General features: G+C 44.9%; 1 protein-coding gene across 2 annotated transcripts in view; it reads left to right on the plus strand.

The window, feature by feature from the left end:
• Nucleotides 1-12,967, plus strand: part of SAP30BP (SAP30 binding protein) — a 37,048-nt gene that overhangs the window by 3,915 nt on the left and 20,166 nt on the right. For both annotated transcript variants that reach the window (XM_087441606.1, XM_004432763.3), the window contains exon 3: nt 446-493. In XM_087441606.1, coding sequence (XP_087297732.1) covers nt 446-493 — 48 coding nt within the window. The remainder of the gene's footprint in view (nt 1-445; nt 494-12,967) is intronic.

Below are 12,967 nucleotides of genomic sequence, written 5' to 3' on the forward strand. Positions count from 1 at the left end.
ATGTCACGGTAGGTCTGAGTCTGATGTATTTGTGTTTATGAAAGGCAAAGAAGGAAAAAAGGTTCATATTCCTGGTTTTAAGTAATTGATATTTCATGGGAAACACTATGCCTGTTTTATCCTATGGGGCCTTGTCTTATCCTTTTCTGAAGTATATTGCAACCTTTCTCCATTTTTGTGTATGTGATTTTAATCTCAGGCATTTTCACTAATGTAGACTATGGCATTGCTGGAGTAACAACTTTGAGCCACTGGTGTACTTTTATTTCCCCCAAAACATCTCGTTTTTCCCTTCTCTTTCTCCAGTTCTGGGTCATATGGTAGGGGAGGGGTTCTTAGTGGGATGACCCAGGCGGGGTATATTTGCTCGAACCCCTAGTTATGCATGTGAGAACCTTCAGGCCCACTCCTTTAAGCTTAATCCTCTAAATTCTTTGTCTTGTAGGAAGATGACGATTCAGAGACTGAAAAACCTGAGGCTGATGACCCAAAGGTATTTGGTGTTGGCTGTGGCGGGGTGGCTGGATGCGAATAAGGCATTTTAACATTATGGCTCAGTTCATATGTCTGGTCAAGATCTTTCCCACTAACACACTACACAACCATTTGTAAATTTTATGGGGTGAAACCAGCTATAAAGAAACCTGGAGACCACCTTGGAATGAGTAAGTCCTGAGGCAGCTTGGATTTCCAGCCTCACAGATAGTGCCATATGTCCGGACTAGAAAGGCGAGCGGCCTAGCTAAGTGCAACAGCCCACCTGTGCTCTGCACCCAGGTGTGCTTGGTGGGGTCACTGCCCTGCAGGTGGGTTAGATGTGGGAATGTCTCTAGAATCAGGAAGCCATAAGAGCTGCCTTGTGTACTCTGGGTTCTCTTTAGTCATCTAGATGTGAAGAAGGGCCATGAGAGAGTCAGACGAAATGAGGGTCTCTCCCCAGCTGTCGGGATGCTGCCCCCAATCCTTGTTTTCCCAGGCTTGTGCCCTCTCACTCTTGGGTAAACTGTACAGAATGGTCTTTTTTGAAACAGCATAGCCATTTCTTTTATTTCCATCCCAGTAGCAGCCAAGAGTAATTAGCAGTGTTTTCCTGTCACACTACTTGACCTCTTATGATGAAGGTTAAGACCCCCCCCCCTTATGTTGGCTAGGCTTGCTGTGCTGTGCACTGGGCCTTAGTACAAGTGTGCCCGTTGAGGAAACATTCTTTAGGGGACAAAGGGTTTTTTTCAAAGAGAAATACTAATTCCATCACTCTAGGCCTGGGGAATAGGGACCAAGTTTTGTGATTAGAAACTGCTTTGAGGGGCCAGCCTGGTGGTATAGTGGTTAAGTTTGCACGCTCCACTTCGGCGGCCCAGGGTTTGCAGGTTTGGATCCCGGGCACAGACCTGTACACTCCTCATACGGCATCCTATATACAAAATAGGAAGATTGGCACAGATGTTAGCTCAGAGACAGTTTTCCTCAAGCAACACTAGGAAGACTGGCAATGGATGGTAGCTCAGGGCCGATCTTCCTCAGCAAAAAAAAACTGCTTTGAAACCAACTGAAGCCTTCAAAGTGATGTAGAATTCAGGAAAATTGTTCCCAGTTATAATCTAAAAACAGTAGTATACCTGAAAATATAACGTGACCCGTTCCAAATTTAAACTGATTCTGTGGTTGGATAGAACTATGTGCAGCCATTGAAATAAACCTGTGAAAGGCTGTGAATAATGCAGATAAGAAAACATTTTACCAAGAAAGAAAGTTTTGGCACCAGCATGCAGGAGAAAGAAAAAAATTGAACCCTAGGAACTGCAAATGCAAGCTCCTTTCTATGCCGAGTAAGGCATCCAGGATTAAGAACTCATCCGAGCATTACTAGCAGGAGGGTAGATGTGGCCTGGATCAAGGACGCTCACAGCTCTGCTTAGGCTTGCAGAAAGAAAATGGTCAGCAGTATTAGTATTCGTCTTCTGTCTTAGTATTTGGGGTGTGTGGGCCTTAGAGCCTGTGTGTAACAGCCCAGGGAACTGCAAGTGTTGGGGCTTCAGTTGTGGAGGGGAAGGAGGGTTTGTGGGCCCTGGAGCCTTGATGTGTATAGTTGCTGGCCTTTGCCTGAAGCTACAGCCTCTTGGGGACGTTGGCTGGAGAGCAGGGTGCGTACACTTATCTGTCACCCCTTCTGGAATACATACAAGTAGCAAATCCCTTGGGAATGACAGGTCTTTATGAAAGAGGGAGAAGAGCAAAAGAAAGGTAGAATTGGGAAGTTTGTTAATGTGTGTTTTGTGCTCAGCCTCCCCTTTCTCAGTCCCACATGAAGGTTGGAAAGACCTGTCATTTATACTTGCTCCTTGACTGATGTGCTTTACTGTATTTCATTCAGTCATTTGAATTTCAAGTCTGATTGTGGAAAGAAAAATTTTCATGGAACGATTTCTGTTCATGTTGGGGAGCCCTCGGAAATCAGAACACAAAATCTAGCCCTCAAAGTAACTTGATGTAGTTCTTTTGGAGGGTGAGCGTGGAGGGGGTCAGACGGAGCTCTCCAGCTCAGATGTCCTCCAGTCACCAGTGACTAGAAGAGACCCACCAGGAGGACAGAAAGACCACGAGTCCTCATGGCATCTCCAAGAACTGGAAGCAGTCCCCAGCGAGAGTCCTCTGCACTCCTCTTGTCTTAGTCCTGGCCCTGACTTCCTCTCCTGCCTGAGCTGGCCTCACTGTCTTGCAGGTGGCGGCCTCCACCTCAAACCCCTCTCGACCCCGGAACTTTTCTGGCACATTTAAGTTTTATTTCAGTTGATACTTAACAATATTTTTTGGATTCTAAACCCTTAATTTTGAATATTTCTGCTGTAATTATGTGAAGTTTCTAACATTAGGACATGTCGCTGGAGGTGTCATTTATTTTGTTAGCAAATGGATTGATGTCATAACTGTCTTTCCCACTAGATGGCACTCCTTCCTACTTTGGCTTTTTAAGATCTGCTTTTAATTTTTTACTGTAGCAGTTCTCAAGACATTTTGCTTTCTTTACACAATTAAAAATTAGGACCTTCAAGAGCTTTTGATCTTTTTGGCTTTATCTATGGATATTTATTATCTTAGAAGGTAAAACTGAGAAAATTTTTAAATATTTGTTTATTTTAAAACAACCAACCTATTACATATTATAAATAACATTTCTATGAAAAATTACTGTTTCTGAAACCAAAAGAGGTTAGTACAAAGAGTGGCATCGTTTTACCATTTTACAAGTCTCCTTAATGTCTAATGTCTAGCTTAGAGACAGCGAGGTTCTTGTAACTGCTTCTGCATTCCGTTTATTGCTGTATGTTGTTTTGGTTGAAGTATTTGAAGAATACTTCACACAGACAGGCCATGGGAAAGAGAACTGTTTTTTTTTTTGTTTTCTTTCTGGTGAGGAAGATTAGCCCTGAGCTAACATCTGTTGCCAGTCCTCTTCTTTTTGCTGAGGAAGATTGGCCCTGAGCTAACATCTGTGCCCATCTTCCTAGGTTTTATATGTGGGACGCCTACCACAGCATGGCTTGATGAGCTGTGTATAGGTCCGTGCCCAGGGTCCGAACCTGCCAACCCCGGGCTGCCACAGTGGAGTGTGCAAACTTAACCACTATGCCACCGGGCTGGCCCCAAAGAGAAGTATTTTAATAGCCCTTGGGTACCTTTGGATATTCTTTGATACTTCATCAAAACATAACGTGGTTGGGCTAGCCCCGTGGCTTAGCGGTTAAGTGCGCGTGCTCCGCTGCTGGCGGCCTGGGTTCGGATCCCGGGCGGGCACCGACGCACCGCTTCTCCAGCCATGCTGAGGCCGCATCCCACATACAGCAACTGGAAGGATGTGCAACTATGACATACAACTATCTACTGGGGCTTTGGGGGAAAAATAAATAAATAAATAAATAAAATTATTTAAAAAAAAAAAAAACATAACGTGGTAGGGGCCAGCCCGGTGGCGTAGTAGTTAAGTTCGCACACTCTGCTTCAGCGACCTGGGCTTTGCGGGTTCGGATCCCGGGTGCGGACCTACGTACCACTCATCAAGCCATGCTGTGGCAGGCGTCCTGCATATAAAATAGGGCAAGATGGGCACAGATGTTAGCTCAGGGCCAATCTTCCTCACACACAAAAAAACTTAACACATAGTAGTTCCCTAAAGGTTAGTTTGTTGCAACGTGGAATGTAAAACCTTATCAATGAACTTTTTGTACTCCATTAAAATCCACAGTCTCTCTTGCATTTCGAAGGGCTCTTTTACCCATCCATGATATGACATTAGCAGACACTAGCAATTTGGAAAACATTGGTTCACTGAGTTATGCAGATCTCCTAAAAGCTGACACATTCTGTTCTATAATATCCAGAAAGATGGTATTCATTAGTGACGTTGCTGAGCTCATCAGACAAGCCGTTAAGTATTGGAAAGCTGTTATGCTCACAGTGGGGAGTACACATTTCTCCAGATTCTAATTTTGCTTGAGAGCTTGAGTTTTATCGTTGCCAATTAATATTATCAGAGTTTTCCTTGAAGTGACAGGCTTTGTTTTTTAAGAAAATGTCTGCCACATCCCCAAGTCTGGATAACCATAGTTTGTCTGTGAGTCATTCTTTCAAGTAAAAAGGGGGTTCCCTAAAGAAAGCAGCTAGTTTAGCTTGTAACTCAATCACATACGTGCTTTTCCTCAAGATAACCATCGTACTTCGGTATGTGCAGAAGTGTTTATGCATACCTCTCATGTCAGCACACAAAATGCTAAAAAAAATTGTTCTCAAGAATCAAGGCTGGGCCGGCCCTGTGGCTTGGTGGTTAAGTGCACGCGCTGCGATGCTGGCGGCCCGGGTTCGGATCCCGGGTGCGCATCGAGGCACCACTTCTCCGTCCATCCTGAGGCCGAGTCCCACGTACAGCAACTAGAAGGATGTGCAGCTACGACACACAACTATCCACTGGGGCTTTGGGGGGAAAAATAAAATAAATAAAATCTTTAAAAAAAAAAAAAAAAAAAAAGAATCAAGGCTAATCATTTTTACTGCTTCACCAAGGACATTCTTCAGTGAAACTTGCTTTTTTTTAACTGAAAGTATGACTACTGCTAAGATTTGGTGCTGCAGCCTTGATTTATTCTAAAGGGCCAGCAAATTTACCTACCATTGTTCCTGTAAATGTCAACACAGTGAAAAAAACAAATGTCTTAGTATTATGAAAATAGTTTTGACCTTGCAGACCCCCAGGGGCCCACAGATCAACTTTGAGAACACTACTCTTCAAAAACAAACATATTGGGTCTGTAATATCAAATAACTATTTGATAACTGCTTTTGTTGCTCTGTAAGGGTCCATTAAGCTGTTAGCCTTATGGGGCCTTGAGCTGCATTAGAGGCAGTAGAGCATCCAAAGGAAGACGAGCCAGCCCAGGTGGTGGGGAGAAGTTAAGGCTCTGGAGTCCGAGAACTGGGTTGAATTCTAACTCTCCTTGGGGAAGTCCCTTAACTTCAGTGTTTCCCATCTGGAAAACAGGCATCATAATATAATCCGCCTATGGGCCGGCCCCGTGGCTTAGCAGTTAAGTGCGCACGCTCCGCTACTGGCGGCCTGGGTTCAGATCCCGGGCGCACACTGACCCACCACTTGTCCGGCCATGCTGAGCCGGGGTCCCACATACAGCAACTAGAAGGATGTGCAACTATGACATAGAACTATCTACTGGGGCCTTGGGGAGAAGAAGGGAAAAAAAAAAAAGGAGGAGGATTGGCAATAGATGTTAGCTCAGGGCTGAATCTTCCTCACAAAAAATAATAATAATAATGTAATCTGTCTCATTTGTTTTATGAGGATTAACTAAGTAAATGTAAATAAATACTTAGCTGAGTAGTGTCTGACATGGCTGTGTTCAGTAGCGTTAGTTGCAACAACCAGTACCTCCTCTGCTCATTTTCCAGTCTGGTTTTAGAATATTGAATTCCGTGTTTTAAACTGGAGTGTGCTCAGAGGAGAGGAATCGTAAAGGTGCGGGGCCTGAAAACTGCATCATGTCAGGAGAAGCTAAAGAGCTGGGAGAGAAGACTGGGGAAGAGCCAGCAGTTCTGTCTGCTGTTTGAAGGTCTGGTGAGGGAAGGGAGGTAGCAGCCAGTTGCAGAACTGGAAGCAATGCATAGAATTACATGGAAGAAGTTTGCCTTCACACAATGAAGAACTTGCTGTCATCTTGGACCAAAAGTGGGTCGAGCTGCTTCAGGAGGTAGTGAGCTTCCTGTTTCTGGATCTTTTTCAGACAAGTTTTAGGAAACCATTTCTCATGAATGTCCTAAAAGAAATTTGTGGGTTGGGGTTGGGCTAAACCCCAAGGGGTTTCCTGGGAAAGGACTTGGGCATTATGAATAAGCAAAGTTGAGTGTTCTCTAACTTTGTTATCTGTTGACTTTAGAAAGTACAAGAGTAGGGTGGAAAGACTGTGGAAATTGCCCTGATTTTTATCACTTGGATGTTTGAGGTTACCTATGAGTGCAAAGTCCCATATTTGAGAGTTTGACTAAGATAATAACTCGAGACCCACCTCTGTAGGGAGTCTTTTGGTCCTCATCTGTCAGCCCAGGGTGGCAAGGATCAGGCTCTGGGTTTGCTGAGTTTGCCCTAAACTAGAAGGAGGTAGCTGAGCATTCCACAGGAAACGGAACTCTTCAACACTTCTGTTCCATCATATCTTTTTCTCTAACTTCAGTTTTCTGATCTTACTTTTTCTATGAGCAGCCCAACTGAGATGTTCTGATTACTCAACAGAAAGTGGCACTGCTGTCCTAGAAAAAGCCAGACTAGAAGTGGCAGTCCTGGGTCCAGCTCACTGCAGGGACGGGGGTGCCTGATGGCTAAGTGTTTCCTCCATCTGTTGCCCTTGGCATATGAGCTTCCCTTTTCTCCACTCTCCTTTGTCCGTGTCTTACCTCGGTTGCCCTGGAACGTTTGCCCTTGTTTATTTTTTTCCCCGCTCCCACAGTTCCGGTGAATGAAGGTATTTCCACTCACTTACTGTCCCTGACACACCCTTCCTTTGAAAACAAACACGGGCGTTGATGACCCATCTCGGGAAAGCTGGAGCAGCCTGTTGCCAGCTAACTGGGAGGGCTGGCCTTGCTGTGTGCGGCGGGATTGCCGGCCTCCCCCAGGTGTTGTGGTCCAGGCTTTGACCCAGGGAAAGAATCCTCCTGGCATGAGGAGCAAACACCTGTCAAAACAAAATAGTGTCTCTAGGTCAAGCAGGTGTCATGGGGCGCGGAGGGGTTGGTCTGACATTTTTTTAAAAGGCATGTATAACCTCAGTTAAAAGAAAACAATTTAAAAAGTCTTCAATCCCAAAAGTAGTGCAGAAATGTGGCGTTCACAACTTCGAGCCAGTCCAGTGGACTTGGAGTCAGAAGACCTAGGTTAAGTGCTGGGTTCCCTCTGGCCGTGGGACCACAGGCACATCCTTTAAACGGCACCAGCTCATCAGTGAAATCGGGGCTGTGAGACCCACTTTCCCAGGTGGTTGTGAGGGCGATATGAGAGAATATACGTGAACGTGCTTTTCACAGTCTAAAATGCGGTTGTTAGCACAGCTCAGCCTTTTCAGCAAAACTGAGTCTGATGTTACACTCTCATCCTGTGGGTCAGAAGTTACCACATTTTCTCGGTTCACGGCCCCCTTGGTATCTCAGGAATTTTTCACAGAGCTCCTGGGCCAAAAGAAATACCTAACAGTTCTGTTTATTAAGTAATTACCTCCAAACAGTGAGCATTACTGTCCTCACAAATCAATAGCCACTTGAAAAAATAATATGCGTAAGTTTGGGTGGTATCCAACATCTCCAGGAATGCTCTGTTTCCCTTGAAATTCTTAAATATCATGGGCACCTTTGTGAGTTTGCTGCGGCACCCTGGGGTGCCTTGATGGGCAGTTTGGGAACTGCGTTGGTAGATTGTCATCAAGTTCCAGAGTGGTGGGACTTAGTCAAGTCCTCACTCACTCTCCCCTGGAGGCTTAGCTCAGCAGAGTGGATGGATCTCTGCCTCCCATGGCTGTAAATACACACCTGAATTCCCTTAAGAAGGTCCAGCATCTCAGCTGCCGTGTGTTACTAACTGACTCGGAGTCTAGATGAAGGATTTGCATTTGGCAGAATGGACTCAATAATTCCCTCACTTCCTTTCCTCTCTAGCCCCTTCCCTCTGACCCAGCATTATTGTTGATCTTTTAAAGTATCAGAACCAAAGATCTGGAAACTGAAACTGCCCAAGGAGCTTATTTCCCAGGAATTTGTTGTTGACTGCTGGTTTTAGGAAGAACTTTCAGGAGCCGGCCAGCAGTTGTGTGTGGGCAACACTACAGGTTGAAATTTTAGATTTTCTTTGTTGACCACGTAAGGAAAGAGGCTCCCGAACATGTGCCAGCTTCTGCAGGATCTTTGCAAAGCAGAATGTTTTCCTGTTTGGGCTTTGAATGTGTTTGCTAGACCTCCAGGACCTTGAAATCAGAAAAGGAGATGCTAAGGCTTTTCATAAACAAGTGGCATGAGGTTCTCTTTGTCTTGAAGGATACTTAAGAGGGCAGGTTGTGTGGTGTGGTGTAGGAACCGAGAGTCCCTTTCCAGCCTTTGGAAATGGTCGTTGTGTACTTTTGCTTGGAGAGCTTCTGGAGAACTTGAACTTGTAGAATATTCTACTGAGAATTACTTTTCAGGATGGGACAGCAAAGATTAACGCTTAGAGCTTAAACGTAGACTTTCTTAGAGGTCTTTACATGGAAAGGATTATATGGCACTGTTTTTCTGGTGGTTAACCTATCAGGATTTTATTTTGTTTTTATATTGTGCATATTTTTATTGACAAATTATTACTATAGCAAGATTGAATATTTTATAAAAGAAAAAAAATCACCTAATTCCATGATCCTAACAGTGCAACTATTTTCATTCTTCCATCTTTCTTTTATGTTTGCCTATATAGTAGCATATATATTTTGCATCTGGTTTTATTTCCATCTGTGTTATAAACATCTTCAATGTTGCTACAGTCTGGGTCATTAGCATGACACAAGTGAAAAATTAAAAACTAAACACTTAAGAATTATATGGTACAGGGGCCGGCCCCGTGGCTTAGCGGTTAAGTGCACACGCTCCGCTGCTGGCGGCCCGGGTTCGGATCCCGGGCGCGCACAGATGCACCGCTCCTCCCGCCATGCTGAGGCTGTGTCCCACATGCAGCAACTAGAAGGATGTGCAGCTATGACATACAACTGTCTACTGGGGCTTTGGAGGGGGGAAATAAATAAATAAATAAAATTATTTTAAAAAAAAGAATTATATGGTACAAATATGATATATTTATATCTCAGTAGAGCTGGTATGAGAAAAAAAAATTTTTTTAATTTTCTAAATACCTTCAAATGGGGAATGATTAAAAAAATGTGGAGATCCACCACCTTTTTTTCTAGTAGTGATACCAATCATTGGTAACACACTTTTTCACATCGATTCCTTTAGTCCTTCTCATGTTTTCTTCAGCTAACTAGAATAAAATCCAACATTAGTACATTTATAATAGCAAAATATGGGTATATTTTTATAATTGTTATTCAATAAAATGTTATGCTGGCAATTTCTTCTCAGTGAGATTCTCTGATGGACAGGAAACGTGTTCTTTACATGGGTCAGAAGAAATAGCTCATTCTTTAAAACTTGAGTTCTCGTTAGAAGTCCACAGGACTGTTCATGCAGTAATAGAGGAGGGTTTACTAGGGTTCAGGATTTGGTAGCATTTCTTCTGTGAGTCCCCCAGGAAGTCTCTAGGCTAAGGGCAGGGGCCTGCTGTTTATATGATTAAGTCTTCAGGACCAGCCCTTCCGTTCAAGTCAACTCAGACATTACTCACTGGGGCACCATGGACTCTTGAACTGTTTCTCCTGATCATCATAGTTAAAAGGTAATAAATCTGGCAGTCTTCCCCTTAAGTTGAGGCTTTAACACCTACTTTTGCTCTGTGACCTGCTACAGAGTCATTCCTGGAGAGGTATTTTTCCTCTTTGGTCTTTGATGTTCCTTCCTCAATGATTGAACCAAGCACTTCATAGAAACCGTTACTATTTACAGCCTCCTAGGCTGGAGGGAGGAGGTGAGAAGTTGGGAAGTGTTATTACTAGACTTTGGAGTCAGACAGACTCGAGTTTGAATTCCAGCATTGCCATTTACTGGGCAGGAAGCTGCTTCATTGTACTTTGCCTCAATTTACTCCTCTGTAAAATGGAAATAATATCTGCCTCATGGGGTTATTGTGAGACTTGAGTGATGTATGTTAGCTAGTGAGTTCTGTGTTTAGGATGTGGGAGGGGGACTATATGCTTGGTCCTTCCATCTTGGTTTTATTATCCTGCCTGCCCCTATGTTCTGCCTCCCATACCCCATGATCCTTTGAGTGCTGATTAGAAAAAAAATTACAGCATGACTCATCTAGGACCAGAGAAGGAAATGGCCTGTGACCATTGCTGATTTGTGAGCCATCCACTCTTAACTCATTGCTGACAGTTGTAATGAGGCCTTTGAACTGTCGAGAACACCCAAGCCTACTTAACATTTGACATTTCCTTGCTCTCACCACGATGAATGGCCAAATGGCCTTCTTTATGCCTCGTCTTTAACAAGGCTAGGGTTGCCCTTGCAGAAGTGGGAGACAGGAGGGGCCGGCCCGGTGGTGCAAGCGGTTAAGTGCACGTGCTCTGCTGCGGCGGCCCTGGGTTCACTGGTTCGGATCCCGGGTGTGCACCAACGCACCACCTGTCATGCCATGCTGTGGTGGCGTCCCATATAAAGTCGAGGAAGATGGGCATGGATGTTAGCCCAGGGCCAGTCTTCCTCAGCAAAAGAAGGAGGATTGGCAGATGTTAGCTCAGGGCTGATCTTCCTCACAAAAAAAAAAAAAAGAAGAAGAAGAAGTGGGAGACAGGGAATTTCCATGCTGGGGAGAACTCACCCACCCCAGGCTGGGGTCTGTGGGTCTGTCTGGGTGCAGCAGAGAGAATGACAGATACAGGGGCAGGCTGTGGAAGTAGCTCTTTTGTTGTGCAGGTTGAAAAATCCTTTGTCTCGCCACCTTCCAAAGAGGGCCTGGCTACAGCTTAAGCTGAACACCGCTTGTAGAAACATTGTAATTTCTGTAAGTTATGATCTCATGCAAAGGGGAAGATCGACCATTATTCTTCCTCTGACCCCCCTTCTTGGCTCCACCGCACTGCCAGCAGGGCCTTGACTGCACTTGTTTCAAGTCAACTAAAGCTCAGACTCCCAGAAGCCCCACCCGGCTCCTGCATGGTTCTGCAGCCAAGAAGCAGCCACTGCGTGCCCAATCCATCCACCCGACAGCCGTGCAAGCCCCAACATACTTCCTTCCCTTCAGGCCCAGATGCCACGGATTACTAACCAAGGTGTGGCGGGGCGCCTCCTTCCCCAGTTTGGATTTATCTTTCTGCAGAAAGCAAGCTGCCTGTCCTTAGGGATCCAGCATTTCCCACCTTTGTTCTGTTTTAATCCATGACCCTTAAAATGCTGCTGTGCAATTTCTGGGTTCAATAGGATTTTGCTTATTCGTATTTATAACTTTGGTAACTTTTGCTCACTTGTATTCTTTACTTTAGGTAAATTTTTCCTAAGCAGTACCTTAAAGATATTGGCATTCCTTCTGGCCCTGTAGATAATTAATTCCTCTTCCTACCAATGTGTAGATGATGACCAGTTTGCATTTCCACACTCTGACTGTCTGGTATCTTAGTTATATTTGCCCCGATGTTAATCTAACATCTCAGCTTGGCGGCTGACCTCTCAGGATAATCCTTTTGTGATTTAATGGCCGAGTCCAGTTGTGGGCCTCAAAGACTTCACTTTGCTGTCCTCAGCCTCACAAAGCTGTCCCCTTTGTCCTTGTCTGGCTCCAAGCCCCTTCCCCCTCCAAAAAAATAACAGCTTGAAGCACAGAGACACTGTTTTGTGGAAAACACAGCCCACCCCAACACCCTGGGGGTAAGAGAGAAAGAGGAATGGAAATGCCTTCTCTGAACATCTTCTACAACTTTTAAGAAACTCATAATCTTCAGGTGTCTTGAATCAGATCTGAGATTATTCTTGGAACAATCAGATAACAAAGTCTCCCCTTTGGAAATGGCTCCCGGCCAGAGCTTCGCATTTACATTGAAGTCTGGTTGGTTCCATGTGATAGCATCAGCGCCATGCTGAGCAGTGTCTGCTTTGTTGTAGCCAAATTTTTCAGATAGAGAAAGAGACTGTTTCCCTTCCCTGCTTTGCTTCCATCTACAAGGCCGGTTCTGAGCTGGCTTAATTTGTCTTGGCAGACACCCCGGTTTAACCCTTTCCGGTAGAAACCTTCTGTGCTTGGGGAGCTGAGCCTTCCCGTCAGTAAGCTGAGAGTGAAGGTGAGTCCATTGCGTCCGAAGTGGCCACCCCAACTTCCGGCCATTTTTCTGATAAGTTGAGCTTTCCTATCTCTAGGCAGGCAGTGTGCTGCGGCAGTGGCCCAATCCTCACCAACAGGATACAATTGAAGGAAATATGCTGGTGACGGGCTTTCTCCAGGGTTCTCCTGTGTATGTGGGCAAAACAGCCCGCATTGGGCAGCTGTGCCGTGGGGTGCTATCCCCACACAGCAGTGAGTTCAGTGCCTTCCACTGAGCCTTGGGATTACTGTCAGCTCTCAATCCACACCCCCAACCATGTCTCTCAAGCCACAATAATTTTATTCTGGAGCTTGGAGGTATTTTGACAGAAGTTCCAGAATTGCTGCTTTCTTGGCAACAGAAAAGACTCGCACGTGCATCTCCGCAAACCTTGTTTTGACTATCATTTTGATGGCTTCAAGAGGGCTTCCTAGGCACACCAGGTGCTTCTGAGGCAGCCATATTGTCTGCCATGACTT

This window comes from Ceratotherium simum, chromosome 16 (assembly GCF_057802395.1).
Source record: "Ceratotherium simum simum isolate JZ-2026a chromosome 16, ASM5780239v1, whole genome shotgun sequence".
NCBI lineage: Eukaryota > Metazoa > Chordata > Mammalia > Perissodactyla > Rhinocerotidae > Ceratotherium > Ceratotherium simum.